General features: G+C 40.9%; 1 protein-coding gene across 1 annotated transcript in view; it reads right to left on the bottom strand.

The window, feature by feature from the left end:
- Window positions 1–19,255, bottom strand: part of LOC124774002 (lethal(2) giant larvae protein homolog 1) — a 354,779-nt gene that overhangs the window by 195,743 nt on the left and 139,781 nt on the right. The window contains 2 exon segments of the mRNA XM_047249448.1: window positions 277–534; window positions 4,924–5,144. Coding sequence (XP_047105404.1) covers window positions 277–534; window positions 4,924–5,144 — 479 coding nt within the window.

Genomic DNA, 19,255 nt, shown 5'->3' on the forward strand with positions numbered 1-19,255 from the left:
CCATTGTGGACGGGCATAGGGTTCAAGTGTCGTCCCCGACCATGACAGCTCTTGTCCGAGGCTTCATTAGTTCTGTCCTGAACCAACTAATCACACTAAAAGGGGGGTTAGCCCTATTAGTGGTTTGTTCTTTTCGTCGCCTTTTACGACTGGCAGAACATACCGGAGGCCTATTCCTTTCCCGGGCCTCCACGGGATTTCTTATTATTATTATTAATAGAGTATTAATAGAGTATTATTAATAGAGTATACAAGTGTTAGTAAGAAAAGTTTTACCTTCCGAAACGGTGGCCACTCCTCCTCCTCTTCTTCATCTACTGTCCCATTATTTGCTTCACTACCTATTTCTTCACTACTGAAAAGCTGAGCCGAGGCAAACTTGTAAAGTGGTTGGAGGGCAACATGACCAGCATTCCAAAATCTCACTGTGCCATCTTCATGGCCTGTTAACAGCAGCTCTTTGTTAAATTCTGTTGATGAGGTCTCCTCAGATCCCTGACTTTGGAGAACACGACCACCATCAACTGGCCACTCCTGCATAACAATAATTTTATATTTAAGAGACACAAATTTCTGACCAACGTTTCTGAAACTTATTGTTAGTTTGCACTTTAACTAAGCTGCTAAGCAAAGAATGTCTTTTGAAGCACTGATTGCAGAGTGTGTATGACAAAATTTTGCTCTCTTATTAAGCTGGGAGATAAAATGCATATCTTCTGAAATTATTAACTAATAACCCCAATTTTGGTGGTTTTGAGGCCAGTGACAGTAACCTAGTGAAACTTAGGAACTACCATGAAATAAACAGGGAGAAAACTCAATGGCAGCAGACGTTAAAAACAGGTAGAAGCAAACAGAACTGTACACGTGACTTGTACTCCAGATACCATTTTTACACTGTTCATCAAAAAGCGAAAAGTATTGGGAGGCAAAGCAATGGATAAATACTGATGTTGGTAAAGCTTCTGGGGTGTAGGATTGTGGTCGATGAAACTGTTCTGTTCCTAACGTTTCATCCAGAACTGCACTGGATATCTTCAGAGGTGTTGGTCCTCCACTGAGTCTTGCCGACCGATGGGTTGGGCATCAGAGCGACATATATGCTGTAGAAAAATGAGCGTGGCTGGAGTTACATGTGATAAGCAGTGATGATCCTTGTCAAAGATAAAATTTAATTACCGATTGTTGTATTGTCAAAGATGAAAAACTGTTTAGTGGTTGTACAGAGCTACTGTACGTATGTCACTAAGTTTCATGGTCTCTTCTTTTCTGCTAAAATTATTCCTATGTTTATACATTTCAATGGCTTCTTTACAAATAAGAGTTTGTTGTTGCAGATATAATTTTTGTTTCAGAAGACTTCACTTTGTGACTTCCTGGTTGAAGAGTATACTCTGCTACAGCCAATTTGTCTATTTCCCTAGTCAGCAAAGACTTTTGTGCTTCTTTAGCAGTGCATTGTTGCTTCTCTTGGCTGTTCCAATATAAAATTTTGCACACATACACAGAATTTTACGAAGGCTACATGCTGACAGAGGAGGGCATTTATCCTTTATAGATCGGAGTGCCTGACCTATTTTCCTTGTTGGTCAAAAACCAGTCTAACGTCGCTTTTCTGTAATATCTTATCAATCTGATCTCTTACTTTTTTAACAAAAGGTAAAGAATCTGCATTCTTCCATTGTTACTTTTCATTCTTGTCCTTTTGGTCTTCTGTCATTTGCTCGTAGAATTCTGTTTACTTTCTTCCCTGAGGAGCCATTTTTCTTGAAAGCCTGCATTAAATGTTTTCATTCTGCATCAGGGTACTCTGGGGCACAAATCCTTTTGGCTCTACTGGCAAGACTTGATGACATCTCTCTTTTGTTGCAGATGGTGATTAAAGTCTTAGCTTTGACAAAGATCATCTCTCCTTATCACTTGTAACTCTGGCCACCCCTATTTTCCTGCAGTATGTATGTCGCTCTCCGAGGTCTGACCCGGCAGTCAGCAAGACTCAACGGAAGAGATCCAGTGCAGCTCTGGCTGAAACATTAGAAACAGAAGAGTTTCATGGACAACATTTTACTCCAAAAGTTTTACCAGCAGATGTCATCCAGTCGTGAAAGCATTCACTTTATCAACAGATAAATACTTGAGGCACATATGACTGGCACAAAGAATGTTCGACTTTTAACTGTGGGTACAGCCCTGAAACTATCTGTGAAGGCTTTAATAACACTATAGTACCCATGCAGTTGTGTTATGCTTGCTCTGATAGAAAATACACAGCAGTTGGGTCATCTACATCTGGATTTTGAGAAATGAGAAGTACTGAGTGAACATGTTTAAATGACAACGCTCTCAAATTCATCCCCTCCCCCCACCACTGCCACCCAGTTTTCGTGTGGTATTAAATTATTTTTATACATCTCTCCAAATGCATATATACTGGTCCCATTTCCTTCTCTAAATACACTATTTGCATATAAGTAAAAGGTTTTAAACAAAGACCTGTTTCAAATCACAACCCCAAACATATGAAATTAATGTTCACATTAGTATGGCCACTTTGACACAGAAATTCCTCTCCAAATTATTTTAGGAAGAGGACAAACACTTATGACACAATGAAAACAGCAAAGAAAAGCTGTGGAGGAAGAAAGCCAGAAATCACGGCAGCCCGAGATTGACCTTCACGTAACAGTTCCAACAAAGAACTGCAAACTTTAATGCAACATGTATTAGTTGCTAGTATCAATGATAATTTTGCAGTACCATTCAAACAGCTCAATGATTCCCCTAAATTCATTCTAAATATTGTATATTACACAATAAAAACATTATAGTGCCAAACAGCAGAAATCTCCAAAAGTGCAGAATAATTGTATTTCAAATGTACATAAAAATTACATAAGTAAAGTAACAACAATATTATGAAAAGGGTAGATTGCTACTCACCATAAAGATGACAAGCCAAGTTTCAGACAGGCACACGAAAAGACTGATACAGACTGAGCTTTCGGCCAAAGCCTTCTTCATGACAAAAGAAAAATACAAGCACACGCATGCACCCCTCCCCCTCCTCCACCTCTCATACATACACATCAAACCCACCAAACACCAACAGTAACTGCATTTAGTCAGCTGTCATCTGTTGCACACCAAAAAAATCCCTCCCATACAGCCTGCCCACCCATGGGTGGCATATCTGCAGCAACACAAACTCACTTGCCAGTACGCACACACACGCACACCCCTTATCCTCCCACCAACTCCCATGAACCAGGTACAAAGAAGTGCCCCATTTCATCACACAGTACCACCCTGGACTGGAACAACTGAGCCACATCTTTCAGTAGGGCTTTGATTATCTATTACACGGCCCTGAAATGAGGGAGATCTTACCCAAAATCCTTCCCACCTCTCCCAAAGTGGTGTTCTGTCACCCACCCAACCTCCACAATATTCTAGTCCATCCCTAATCCACTCCCAATACCAAAACGCTGTGAAAGAGACAGAGACAGCATCTGTCCAATCTAACTGCTAAGCACTCCCTATTCCAGTCCTGTCATAGGCTTATCCTACCCCATCAGAGACTGAGCCACTTGTGAAAGCAGCCATGTCCCACTGAAAACCAACTCTGCTGCAATCGCTGCACAGCATTTTTTACAGTATGTCTACCAACCCACTGTCCACCAAAATCGATGGCAGCCACCAACTTTGACCAAGAGCAAAGTTGATCACCATGTGGCATAACATGGAGCTGAACAAAACAAGCTTGATTTCAGTGGCTGCTTCACAACCTGGGCCATCTAGATCGTTTCCACCAGCACTACTTTTCTCAACTGTGCAGATGGAAGTTATCCTTACAATACAACATAGTCTCTGCTCCCAAAATCATACTGGCCTAAACTTACAGTAACCTACTGTCCCCTTCATCCAACAGTTGCCAACCCCTCTGTCTTATCACCTCCTCCCAATTCACATCCCCTCACTTTCATTGTGTGCTGCTCTCTGCCAACGCACCCACTGGTCTTTTCCCTTTCCCTGATTCTCTCTAGCCTCCTGATTCTTCACATGGCAGCTTTGTCCTCTAGATCCTGCATGCTCCACCAGGCAGTGCTGACTTAACCTTCCGACAGCCATGCTCTGACTCCCTCTCCCGCTTCCCCATCCCACTCTGTGTTGTTGCTTCCATTCGACATGGCACAGCTGCTTTCTGACCGGAGTGGCCAGAGATAGTGGTCAAGGGTGCATAAAATGCGCTCAGGCATGCGCCTGTGTGCATTTCGTTCCTGAAGGAAACTTAGGCCAAAAGCTCAATGTGTAACAGTCTTTTCTTCATGCCTGTCTGCAAATCAAAATGCCATCTTCACAGAGAGTAGCAATCTATCCTTTGCACAATATTGTCAGTATTTCAACCTGTATCCTGGACACTCCATAATAAATAAAGTAAGTATATCTAAGAAACTACACTAGATTACCACAAACGGCAAGAAGCACAATCAAGTCTCTGGTTCAAAGCGTGTATTTATCTTTAATTATTCTTCTCCTCCTCTACAACTGTGAATAGCATCATTTAATTCTGAACTTTCAGACTAAACATTAGATCACAAGTACTTGCTGACTTGACCCCTGTTTTAATGACATTGTCTAGAAACACAAATTAACTACATCTGTCAGATACTCTTCTGTTAGACCTTTCAAAAGATTCTTCTGGAGGACACATCTCTAAAATGCACTTGTTGGCTGTCACTCAGTTGAATTATATAACACGGCTCAATGTCAAAAAAATAATTATGCACTAATAAATCATAGTTAATAGTTGCGTAGTGATGAAAGAAGCAACATTTCCATTTGTCAGACCTTAATTTTGCCACAAAACTAAGCTCTAATGAGCATCTAAAAAAAAAATAATTTTTAAAATATATAACTACTAACTCTTTCAGAATAATGTTCCAGTGTCTGCTGTTTTCCTGCAGCCACAATGGCTTCCCAAAGATCTTCTGGTACATTTGAAATATGCTGAGCACAAGTAACAGCACTTGCATGAAGTGAAACAAGATATGGCAATTGCAGCATTCGCCAGTCTTCCGAGAGCAAATCAATTGCAACTAATTCTTCTTCCAGGAGGACTATTAGTGTCTCAGGCTCATCATACTCTGCAGAGAAACAGTACACAATAATAATAATAATAATAATAATAATAATAATAACAATAATAATAATAATAAAAAATAGCATAGTCAAGGGAAAACATACTAAACAAGAAGATTACATATTGGATAACCACAGCGACTGCATAGAAGCGATGGAAAAAACGGATGCCTATAAATATCTAGGATACAGACAAAAAATAGGAATAGATAATACAAATATCAAAGAAGAACTAAAAGAAAAATATAGACAAAGACTAACAAAAATACTGAAAACAGAATTGACAGCAAGAAACAAGACAAAAGCTATAAATACCTATGCCATACCAATATTGACCTACTCATTTGGAGTAGTGAAATGGAGTAACACAGACCTAGAAGCACTAAATACACTAACACGATCACAATGCCACAAATATAGAATACATCACATACATTCAGCAACAGAAAGATTCACATTAAGCAGAAAGGAAGGAGGAAGGGGATTTATCGACATAAAAAACCTACATTATGGACAGGTAGACAATTTAAGAAAATTCTTTCTAGAACGAGCAGAAACTAGCAAAATACATAAGGCAATCACTCATATAAATACATCGGCTACACCACTGCAATTTCATAACCACTTCTACAACCCTTTAGATCACATAACATCAACAGACATGAAGAAAGTAAATTGGAAAATGAAAACACTACATGGCAAGCACCCGTATCATCTAACACAGCCACACATCGATCAAGACGCAACCAACACATGGCTAAGAAAAGGCAATATATACAGTGAGATGGAAGGATTCATGATTGCAATACAGGATCAAACAATAAACACCAGGTATTACAGCAAGCATATTATTAAAGATCCCAATACCACAACGGATAAATGCAGACTTTGTAAACAACAAACAGAAACAGTAGATCACATCACAAGCGGATGTACAATACTAGCAAATACAGAATACCCCAGAAGACATGACAATGTCGCAAAAATAATACATCAACAGCTTGCCTTACAACATAAACTTTTAAAACAACACGTTCCTACATACAAGTATACACCACAAAATGTACTGGAGAATGATGAATACAAATTATACTGGAACAGAACCATTATAACAGATAAAACAACGCCACATAACAAACCTGACATCATACTCACCAATAAAAAGAAGAAATTAACACAAATAATCGAAATATCCATACCCAATACAACAAATATACAAAAGAAAACAGGAGAAAAAATTGAAAAATACATCCAACTGGCTGAGGAAGTCAAAGACATGTGGCATCAGGATAAAGTTGACATCATACCAATTATACTATCAACTACAGGAGTCATACCACACAATATCCACCAGTACATCAATGCAATACAGCTACATCCAAACATATATATACAGCTACAGAAATCCGTAATTATTGATACATGTTCAATTACCCGAAAGTTCCTAAATGCAATATAACACATACCGTACAGTTAAAAGTAAGTGACGCTTGATCAAGGTCCGCGTCACTCCATTTTTAACCGGACTTAATGTCTGAGAAAGTGAAGATAATAATAATAATAATAATAATAATAAAACAAAAACATTCCTAAGTTACTGATACCAGAAGTACATTATTTGTTAGGGATACGATTTTTTATTTTATACCTAATTTCTGTGTTTGTTTACCCATTTTGGTGTTAGACAACTAATTTTACAAGTACTGAACTGTCTTTTTTGCCTTATTTTTCATTGTTAATTTGAAAATGAATGCGGCTAGCTTTCAGACAAATTTTTTAATAAGCTAAAGTGCACACACACACACACACACACACACACACACACACACACACACACACACACACACACACACACACAGGGAGGGAGGGAGGAGGTTGTGGAAGGGTTAACTGTTATGCTTGGACAGAGAAAATAGATGTGCGAGAGGTAGAAGCAGCGGGTGCGTGGGATGGGACTGCAACACACGCTCCCATTTAACCAGGCCACCTGTGGACAGCCTACCTGCAGCTGACGAGAATTCCCACATTCAGTAGGCAGGACTCACAGACAGGCACTATCCCCCAAACCTGCTCCATAAACAGATTTCCTACACCATATCACAACACGGCCTTTCCACCACTACCAAGAACTAGCTGCAAAGGAGCACGCCACGAGTCCATTAATACTGGTGAGGAAAAGAAGGACACTTAATACAGAACCCCGTGGAAAGCGATTCTCATGGGTCCACAGAGTGCTGAGAATAGTATCAAGTCAAATTCAGAGCAACCAGTGGGGTCCCAAAGTCCCCAGTCATGGAGTACAAGTAAAGCACGATGGTGCCAAGCTGTGTTGTAGATCTTACACAGACTGAAGAAAACTGCGACAAGATGACGGCACTGAGGAAAACCCAGCTGGAGCAGATCTATCGGAGACTGTCCATCCTGGATGCCGCACTGATAAGGAGACAAAACATCCCAAGATTTGTGGACCCAGCAGAGCCGACGAGCCACCATCTATCCAACTTACTTGTGGGAGACACTGGTCAGACTAAACAGCCATTAACTATCGAGGGATAATAGATCCTTACCGGGCTTAAGGACATACTGTGCCTCAACTGATGGGGGGAAAATGCCTTGGAGTCAAACACAGTAAAACACCCAGAGGAGATATTCTCGTTGTGGAGGATGAGGTTTTGAAGCAATTGTTTATGGTTGAAATTGGGACCAGGGACTGAATCACGGAAACAGGAGAGGGCCAGAGGGAATTCCCATCCACTAAACTGTTCAATGTAGGATTCCACCTGGCAAGGGGTAAAACATAAGTGAGAAGCTTTACCCCACTATTTCCAGTGGAGGAAGGCAGTTGGATAGGATGCAAACACCAGTGCCACTGCAAAATGGGGTACAAGGTATTCTGCAAGAACTGGTGAATCTGTGCAAAGGCCACCTGGAAGGACAAGGCCTGGCATGGAAGACCGCCATTGGCATCCTTGGAGGATGGGGAATTGAGCGCACACCCGTGATGAAGGGACAGAAGAACCTAGTGAGGAGACAAAGCATTCCACAACACCTGCTTGCTCTGTTTGATTAAAAATTGGGTTGTTTGGAAATCAGCTTTATGCAAACACAATTAGTTTATTTTCATATTTACCCACATACGTTTCAACACCTGTGTGTCATCTTCTGCGGGTCAAATTTTTATTTCTGTTAAGTACAATATTACACGTTTCAACACCTGTGTGTCATCTTCTGCGGGTCAAATTTTTATTTCTGTAAAGTACAATATTACATTTGTAATAATTTAACTGCTGTGGGCCTAAGAAATACAATATTTGCAATTTGCTTCGTTTTGTTTAGACACTCGCCTCAAAATTACATCGCTAACATAACTGTATTATTACACATCGATTTTAGTGCTCATTTTCATCTCTCTCTCTCTCTCTCTCTCTCTCTCTCTCTCTCTCTCTCTCTCTCTCTCTCTCTCTCTCTCTGAGGTCAGATAAGTTTGCATATAGAAGTAATTTGAAGTGCAGAGGTCAACTAGTAATCGCACTTATCAAAAATAGAAAACTTAATTTGTGAAAAAAAAGGCTAAATATCGCTTACGAACTTTTACTCGATACTGAATCCCCGGACCTTCATAAAAACTATTGGTGTGTTTAGCAATATAATGCATAGTGATTTCTTCACAAATTAACAATACTGGGCGAATCTGCTGCTAACACGGTCCAAACAATGCGCAATATTTCGCCATCAGCTTGTATGTTCAAGATGTTCCTTAAGTGGCCAGTTTGTAAGTCGCAAGATATCATTCTGCCACTGTTGTTCAACCTTCTCATTCTGAAAGTTTTTTCCAGAAAATCTTATGGCAACAGTACTTTTGTGGCCAAGAGAGACGGAGACGTCATCATGAGTATTAGTAGTTTTCTCCGACTATGCCTGGCATTTTCTGAGAACTGGAGAAGCGGAAACCTCCGATTGCCAACTCTTACTGTACCTAACCATTTCTCTCTTTACAGCAGCCACAAAGAAAACATATTCAACTACAGTCAATTTTTTTTTACTGATATTTATCTTAGACAGGTTAAAAATTTTAGAATGCATGCATCTAGGAAAAAGAATCAAAAGAGAGTTTAAATCCAGTACCTGTCTTATCTGTGTCAAAGTCAAAGGTCAAGCAAGTTAATTAACTAATAATATTTTCTTTACGATGTAGAAGAGTTCATTTTATTACTAACAAGGACAGGACAACATCCATAAACGAAGTCAGATTCTGGTTGCAAGGGGGGGAGGGGGGGGGGGGGGGTGCGGAGTTGGCACATCCGGGACACTGGAGGGACTTTGCGCAGAACTTGTGTTTCTTCTTCTCGTCTTTCATCAGTCAAGGAGGGCAGCAACTGGAGAGAGAACAGGCTTCAGTGAGATCTGGAACCGAGAGAGAGCGGGCAGCCTTGGAGCACACGGACCATCGGTCACAGCAGACCTCCAAACAGTCATCAGAAGAAAGGGAGCCTACTTTGGCTGGGTAGGGGGTGCAATAACCGGAAGGGTGGGTGTAGAACCACAGGGAGACAAAGTTAGATGTCATAGACAAAGGGTGAAGACAATCACATATCTGGGAAGCCTCAATATAGAATAAACAATATAGGGACTTCTGCTCCTATATCTTCTTTTCCTTGTTTTAATCCAGACAATCTGATGCACATGAAGAGTGATGGTTGTGACATTAACACACATGGGTGGCAGAACACAGGGGCTCCACTTCCAGGAGTGTGTCTCCACGTTCACCACATGGAGGGCCTGCTCTATAATATGTGCCCAAAATCCAAAAACTGAAAACATCTGATGGGTGGCAGGACATATGGCTTCGTGTCACAACAATAAACCATAACCTTGACCTTCTCCAAGAGGTGTCCCCTCAAATGCCAGAACAAAGGCACTGGTATCAATGTGATTGCAAACAAATTTGGAAATTAAGTCAAAATTTTTCAATATTTGCAGTCGTGAAGAAATAAAAAGGTGGGTAAACCAATATAAAGAAGTTGGATCTCAAGAACAAATCAGCCATGTACAACAATAGAAACACTGCAGTACTTACTTGATTAGGGCAAATTTTCCAGTTTTTCTGCTCACTGACTTTATTCTTAAGTCAGTGCTTCAGAAACCTGCTGTGTCCTACATCATGGGGAGGCAAACACAAAAGGTAGGGATCTGTTAAGTGTCAGCTGTTTTAACATACAGTGGATAGTGGTAACCCTTAATGAAATGGCAAAAGGGGATGGGAGGGATCACCTTATGCACTATGGGTATGCCTAGAGTGTCTCGAGCAACATGTTGAAGAAGCTGTTCCTAGAGCCACTGAGGGAACAAGGTGCAACCAGCTTAAGCCAATGGTGCTTGTGTCACCTAGAGTTCGAGTTCATATGTGGATCATTCCAGCAATTGTGGGAGAAGGTTAAGAAAGTCAATCTTGCACACAGTGTTTCAGCAAAGGCCACAATCTGTAGCATTGTCACCAGAATTGATTGGCATTATCTGGTTCTGAGCCAGACAATTCCAACAAGGAGGGGTCCCCAGCGGTGTGCTCGAGTTTTTGAAACTATACCGTGTCGTGATTCACCCTGGAGGGCCCTCGTTTGTGAGAGTAATCGACAACGGGAGGAGGGGGGGGGGGGGGGCAGTTGCAATTTTGCATGAAGCTTTACAGATTTAAAACAGAACCATTACACAGATTGGTTGTGCAGTGTAATGGTTGTAACACAAACCTCAGACCTGAGAGGTTGTGGGTTTGAGTATCATTAGGTGCTTTGGAATATTTTATTTTTAAACCTAACAATGGAAAATCCAGGATGGAATAATGACACTATTATTAAAAAGATAGCGTTTCTGCTATATGGTGAGAACAATCTGAGTCACAGACAGACACAATAAAAATAGGCAACACACACACACACACACACACACACACACACACACACACACACACGAGACTGCTGTCTCTGGCTGCTTTAGCATTAATATGGGCACGTACATGTTGTCTATTTCAGAAGGTGGCCTTCTGGCCAGAAGATTACATGTTTAAAAGTCTCTATGTAATCCCAGTCTGTGACTCAGCATTTCCACTATATCATCATCATTAGTGTTCTGCCAAAAGACATGTTTTCACACGGTAGTTCTCCAGGATGTTCGGTCTTCTGTCATCCTCTTCAGGTCTGCATAATTTCCTCTTCCATTAATATCATCTATCATCTTGTATCTCCTCCTTCCTCTCAGTCTTCTCCCACAAACCAATCCCTCCAAAGCATCTGCTAGCAAGCACTCCCTTCTCAATGAATGTCCCAACCAGTTCTTTTTCCTTTCTCTTACAACCTCCAGCAGACATAATCTCTCACCAACCCTTTCCAATACTCTATCATTACTCACTCTTTCCACCCAGCTTATTTTCTCCATTCTCTTCCATATCCACATCTTAAATTCTTGTACTCTTTTTTCATCCCCTCATCTCAGCATCCGTGTTTCTGCACCATATAGTGCCATACTCCAGACAAAACATTTGCCAGGACTTTTCCTTAGACCCTTATCTAATTTGCAATATAAGAGTCTCCTCTTTCTGCTGAATGCCTCCTTCGCAGTGAAGATCATATTATACTGACAACAATTTGTAAAGGGTAGATTGCTACTCTCCATATAGATGAGGTGCTGAATTGCGGATAGGCACAATGAAAAAAGACTTCCAAAATATTAAAACTTTCTGTCATAGTTTCTCTTCTGCAGTAGAACACACACGTACATCCACATAAGCACAACTAAACCCACACATTACCACTGTCTCAGGGCATTAAAGTTCCACTGACAAATAGTAGTTGGTTGGAGTGGGTGGTGGGGGGTAAGGAAGCAACACAAGATCACGAGATGGGAAGGAGGAGGGATACTACGGTGCACATGGTGAAAGATGTTAGTGCTGCGTGGCGGAATGTGTACGGACGGGTTACAGCTGCTAGGTGCTACCGCAGGAGGGTGCACTGCAGGATAAAGGATGAGGTGGGTGGTAGGGACAGGAGAGAGGTGAGAAATAGAGTAGGGGAAAGGATTTGTTGGTGCATTGACATGATAGAAGGCGTAGTTCTTGAGTGGGGGCGGCAGGGACGAGGATAGGTAAGAGGGAGGCAGGGATTAATTGAGTTTAGGCCAGGAGGTTATGGGAAAAAAGGACATATTGTATGGAGAGTTCCCACCTGAGCAATTCAGCACAGCTGGTGTTGGTAGGAAGAATTTAAATGGCACAGGCTGCAAAGTAGTCACAAAAGTGAAGCACATCATGTTGGGCAGCATGTTGATCAACTGGATGATCCACCTCTCTCTTTGTCAATGTTTGGCAGCAGTAATTCATGTGGGCAGAAAGCAGGATAGTTGTCATGCCTACATAGAAAGTGGTACAGTAGTTGCAGCTTAGTTGGTAGATCAGACAGATGCTTTGAAAGGGGAGAGGGAGGATTCGTAGGTGGATGTATCTGACTGCTACTCTAATCCCTCTGCCAGGTAATCACTGCAGTTCATAACCAATGTGGTGGAGCCTTTGTCGGCAGGTTGGATTGTAAGGTAGGGGGTCAGGTATTACGTGGTGGAGTGCGGTTTCATTCTGCGGATGTTAGGTTTGCTTCCATGTTGAGGGATTTGGGAATGATGGTGATGGGAGTGAACTACATCTACATCTACATCCATACTCCGCAATGCACCATATGGTGCGTGGCGGAGGGTACCTCGTACCACAACTAGCAACTTCTTTCCCTGTTCCACTCCCAAACAGAACGAGAGAAAAATGACTGCCTATATGCCTCTGTACGAGCCCTAATTTCTCTTATCTTTGTGGTCTTTCCGCGAAATGTAAGTTGGCGGCAGTAAAATTGTACTGCAGTCAGCCTAAAATGCTGGTTCTCTAAATTTCCTCAGTAGCGATTCATAAAAAGAACGCCTCCTTTCCTCTAGGGACTCCCACCCAATTTCCTGAAGCATTTCCGTAACATTCGCATGATGATCAAACCTACCAGTAACAAATCTAGCAGCCCGCCTCTGAATTGCATCTATGTCCTCCCTCAATCCGACCTGGTAGGGATCCCAAAAGCTCGAGCACTACTCAAGAATAGGTCGTATTAGTGTTTTATAAGTGGTCTCCTTTACAGACGAACCACATCTTCCCAAAATTCTACCAGGGTCATTCCACACCAAGTGGTCTAAAACTGAAAAAAGTTCCCACCATCATGGTCTCCAATTTTCGTCAAATTTTAACTGTAGCTTTAGTCAAGTGTTGAAGTAAGTTTCCCAAGATTTCAGGCCTCTAGCTGCAATAGCTGCTGATCTAGACCCCCTTGTCTGAAGTGTACTTAGTCCGTGTGCATGCAACATAAAAAAAATGTCATATTTGGAGTCTAATAAAATCGAAACTAATTCATAAGAATGGTTAGTAAGATGCGACCCTGTACAGTTTTTTTTGCTGATTCCAACGAAATTATGTATAACATTACTCATGCAAACCCCGGTCAAATAACTCGACTCAAAGTATACTTCAAAATTTGTCGTGACACAACGCGACAAATTTTGACCAATATTAAGACTGCAATGATTTCCTTGCAGTTGAAGATATGGACTTGAACTTTTGGCCAAGCTTCATGCTTGTGCTAGACATAATGCAGCCGGATTTGCAATGATCCAGGCCATATGGTCGCCCTGCAGTATCTCTTCAAATTAGGCAGTGTCAGCACAAACGGTAAAATTTACCAAAGTTTCAAGCCAATTACTAAAAAATAGTTGGCCTGAATCTGCTTGTGAATAGTATCACCTAAAAGAGAAACTCTTGCTCTACAAGACTGACATTTGTTTTTTTTGCAACGCGACCATTAAGTACTCATTAACTCACATCAAAGTTGTTATATTTTGTATGCGCGATGCACTAATTTTTCTTCATTTCTAGGAATTTGAATCTTAATAGTCGCTTAGAATTACTGATATAATTGGATATTTCATTCGTGTTTTATTCAGTGATTGGCCAGTGAGAGATGTCAGAAGTTAATGAAGAAGAAGAATCGTTGGCCCCCTGTTCAATTGGAAAAGATGCTGCTGCATCAAAGTGCCATGTTATCTTCTATGCTAAGAAGACTGGATTCAAAGCGTTTAGTGATTTCACAGAATGTGACCAGAAATTGCTTGTTTCGCGTTCAGAAGCCAAACTTGACGAAAATTCCATCATTTGCTTCCACCATGAAGCCCTCTTCCTACATGAATATCAAGCGATGCAAAAGAAATGTTGCAATCCATTCAAGAAGAGGAATCACAATGTAAAAGCTGGACTTAGACTGCTTGATAATGAAACAGCTGCCAAACTTTGCCTGTTAAAGAAAAAAGAAGTGATTGATATAAAACCTGGTCAGAAGCTTTGCCCTCGCTGCATGTCGGCACTGAACCAAAAGCTAGAAGATTCATCATCACTATCAACCCAATCTGAACAAGATTTCACAACGGATGAAACTGAACCAGCCATCAACAAAAGTTTATCATTTATTGGTGCTTCACCATTGAAAAGAAGACAACTAAGTAAAAGAGATAAGCAAAGCTATGCAAAAAGAAAGATCTTGGATGCACAAAGTTTAATTGGGAATCAAATTGCTGCTGCTGTAGGAATCAATTACGATGAACAGCCAAGTTCAAGTAAAAGTCGCCCATGCAATAATTGTGCAGATCTTGATAATCTTATAGAAGAGTTGAAAGAAAAATGTAAAGTGTCAAATCGTAGGACAAAAGTTCAAATATTGACCTTGGTTCCAAGAAGCTGGACAATTAAAGATACGACAACAGCATTTAATGTATCAGAAAGAATGGTAAAGCAAGCGAGAAAACTGAAGAATGAGCAAGGTGTTCTAGCTTTTCCAGCAAATCGGCAAGGAAGGAAGCTTTCAGATGAAGTTGTCCAGAAAGTACATGACTTTTTTCAAGATGACGAATTCAGCAGACTTTGTCCAGGGAAGAAAGACTGTGTGCCTGTGAGAATTTCAGGAACAAAGGTGTACAAGCAAAAGCGGTTGTTGCTTTGCAATTTGAAGGAAATGTACGTGTCTTATCAGAAGCAAAATGGACCAGAAATTGGCTTCTCAAAGTTTTGCGAGCTTAGACCAAAATGGTGTGTTACAGTTGGCTCTGCTGGAATGCACTCAGTTTGTGTCTGTACAATACACCAAAATGTCAAGCTTATGCTCACTGGTGCATCAATCAATGAAGACTACAAGGAAATTCTTAGCAAAGCTGTTTGCAGCTTGGAAAACAAGGATTGTATGCTTCATCGTTGTGAAAACTGCCCTGGTCCAGAAGGTGTAGAAGCAGTTATTGCAACATATTTTGAAGATAATGACCCTGAAGAACTGATTGAGTACAAACAATGGATTCATACCGACAGGGATACTTTAGAAACAAAGCAGCTTTCAACAGAAGAGTATGTTGAAGATATTGCAGCAAAAATTTGGAACCTGTCTTGTCATCACTACATTGCCAAGCATCAAAGCCAGCACCTGAAAGCTCTCAAAACTGATTTGAAAGAAGGCGAATTCATAATACTAATGGATTTTGCTGAAAACTATTCATTTATTGTTCAAGATGCAGTGCAAGGCTTTCACTGGGAAAACAGTCAAGCAACAGTTCATCCATTTATAGTCTACTACTGTGAAAACGAAGAGGTGCAATGTGTGAATCTTTGTGTTATTAGTGACTGCCTTCGACACGATACGATTACTGTCCATGTTTACATTGGAAAAGTAATCAATTACCTGAAGATGCAATTTTCCAAAATAAGCCACATCCACTACTTCAGTGATGGTTCAGCTGCACAATATAAGAATTTCAAGAATTTTCTCAACTTATGCTATCACAAAGAAGATTTTGAAATAACAGCAGAATGGAATTTCTTTGGAACAAGCCATGGAAAGTCGCCTTGTGATGGCATTGGAGGCACAACAAAACGGTTGGCAGCAAGAGCAAGTTTGCAACGTCCATATGAAAACCAGATTCTAACACCCAAAGATCTTTTCAACTTCTGCAATGATAATATCAATGGAATCAAATTCTTTTTCATCAGCAAAGAGGAAGTTGAAGAAGAAAAAGCTTCTCAAGAAGAAAGATTCCTGCAAGGGCACACTCTAGCTGGCACAAGAGAAAACCACCATTTTTTGCCCATTGATATGACGACAATTAAGGTCAGTAGAGTTTCTAATGATGCGACATCTTTTTTGGCCAAAATTAGTGCTGCTGAAGTAGTAGTTCAAGTCATGGATCTTCAGCCTGGGCAGTATGTTGCTTGCATTTATGAAAAGAAATGGTGGATTGGAAACATCGTTGAAATCTCAGTCGAACAGAAAGATGCTTTCATAAGCTTTATGCATCCTCATGGTCCTGCAAGTTCATTTTATTGGCCCTTAAGACGTGATACTTGCTGGATTCCAGAACAACTTATCATTGGTGTTATTCCAGCTCCATCAGTGACATCATCTGGTCGGCAATACAGTTTTCCTGAAAGCATTCTCTTGCAAATCAACGATGCTTCCAGAATGATGAAGTAACTGAGGAAGACAGGCTTGGGAACCTGCATAAAGAAACCCACAATCAGGCTTGGGATCCTGTGGTAAAGACACCCTGTAATCAGGCTTGGGAACCTGCAGTAAAGATACCCACCCGTGGCTGTTACTGCATGGCTATCGGGCGTGGCCCCTATGGCGATGGGGATGCTGGTTTTATTGTGATAACCAGTAATGGCTCAGCCATCATGGACCAACGCAGGGCACTGCGCACACAAAATATAAGATACTTTGACCTGAGTAAATAAGCACTTAATGGAAGCGTTGCAAAAGAAAAATATATCCATCTTGTAGAGCAAGAGTTTCTCTTTCAGATGATACTATTCACAATTAAATCCAGGCTGACTATTTTGTAGTAATGGGCTTTGAACTTTGGTAAATAAAGCCATTTGCGCTGACACTGCCAAATTTGAAGAGATTTTGCAAGGCGACTATAAAGCCTGGGTAGTTGGAAATCCAGCTGTATTATGTCCAGCACAAAGATAAGACTTGGTAAAAAGTTCAAGTCCATATCTTTATCTGCAAGGAAATTATTGCAGTCTGAATATTGGTCAAAATTTGTCGCATTAAGTCACGACAGAATTAGGGGTACACTTTGAGTCGACTTGTTTGACCGGATTTTGCATCAGTAATCTTATAATTAATTTCGTTTGAATCAGCACAAAAAACTGTACAGGGTCTCATCTTACTAACCATTCTTATGAATTGGTTTCAATTTTATGAGACCCCAAAAATGGCATTTTGTCTGATGTCGCGCGCATGCGAACTTACTACCCTTCAGACAAGGGGGTGTAGATCAGCAAGTATTGCAGCTAGAGGCTTGAAATCTTGAGAAACTTAATTTAGCACTTGACTAGTGCTACAGATAAAATTTGAAGAAAATTGGAGACATGATGGTGGGAAGGTTTAGACCACTTGGCATGGAATGACCCACCAATTAACCAAAGACGACTATCCGCCTTCCCCACAACTGCCATTACATGCTTGTCCCACTTCATATCGCTCTGCAATGTTACGCCCAAATATTTAATCGACGTGACTGTGTCAGGCACTACAAACTAAGTCGGAAGGGTTAAATGTCAGTTTTTGACCGAGTCTGATTGGTGTGCTTTGTGGCAAAGAAGTGTTTCCACTGCAGGGAGCAATAGAAGGAGGTGTCTTTAACACACTCATCAACACGGAATTTGGGAGTGGGGCAAAAGGTAAGGTCATTTGAAAGGACTGATACATCTGTGGAATGAGGTTTTGGATGACAGGTTCACGACTGTGTTTCAGGTCTGTTTAGGTGATGGATTTTGTATGGTGGTGGCAAGGTCTTTTTGAGGGTGTGGTTAATGTAGCAGGACCTCAATGCAGGGTTTCTCAGCTATGAGGGGATGTGGGCGAGACTTCAGGGAGGCTATTTTCGAGGTGGTGGATAGCAATAATTCAAGTTGGGAGTAGGAAATTAACAGGATGGAGAGCTTTTTTTAGGTGGAGATGGGCTTGCTGCTCTAGTTCCTAGAGGACAAGGGTATCAATCTGGGAGATGAGATGCAGGAATTTGGGATTGCATAGCACGAGAATTTTGCAGGTGGAAAGCAGGAATTGCGAAGAGGTTTGGGCCTGAATTATATGGTTCTGCAGGACAAGGTTGGCAAGGGCTATGGACTGGTATAGGAAGTTGGCTAAAATCTGAGACCATTGGCAGTGAGATTTCTGAGGTAAATCTAAGTATATCTCAAAAGTATAGGCTAACAGGTAATGAAGATAGTGTATTTGTCACATGACCAAAAACTCAAATCTGTGACTGCAAAATGAAATTGCATGGAAGAGTTTTTGGCTAGAACTTAGTATTATGTGTGGAGAAAGACTTTTAATTGGATCTTTTGGTCAATCACCAGATTCACCTCCAGAAAATTTCAGTTCAGTAGTATGTACATTCCCCCAATATACTGTTGTCATTGGAGGATATTTTAATCATCCAGCAGCCAATTTAGATAATTACAGTTTGTTTTGAGTGGTGGACTTGAAACGACATCTCACTAAACAGTACAAAAATATCTTCTCTGGAAACTACCCATGAACACACAGTTTCGGAGACCAATCATGATGGAAGCATTTAAGAGTTAACAGCAACAGACAGACTTGACCACTCTGATGACGTCAGTAACCATTAGGTACTTGCAGTAACAATGATTACAGAAGTACAAAAGGCAGCTAAATCAAGCAGAAGATTGACAATTTCATTAAATTTCATAAAGAGGCAGTTGTGTCACATCTCAAAGAGGAATTCAAAACATATACCTCTGTGCAGAAGCATGTAGAACTGTTACGCAAGTTTAAAAGAATGACTGATCAGACATTGGATAGATACGTAACTAGTAGAACTGTGGTGTCACCGCCAGACACCACACTTGCTAGGTGGTAGCCTTTAAATCGGCCGCGGTCCGTTAGTATACATCGGACCCGCATGTCGCCACTGTTAGTGATTGCAGACCGAGCGCCGCCACACGGCAGGTCTAGAGAGACTTCCTAGCATT

The sequence above is a fragment of the Schistocerca piceifrons genome, chromosome 2 (genome assembly GCF_021461385.2).
Source record: "Schistocerca piceifrons isolate TAMUIC-IGC-003096 chromosome 2, iqSchPice1.1, whole genome shotgun sequence".
Classification (NCBI taxonomy): domain Eukaryota; kingdom Metazoa; phylum Arthropoda; class Insecta; order Orthoptera; family Acrididae; genus Schistocerca; species Schistocerca piceifrons.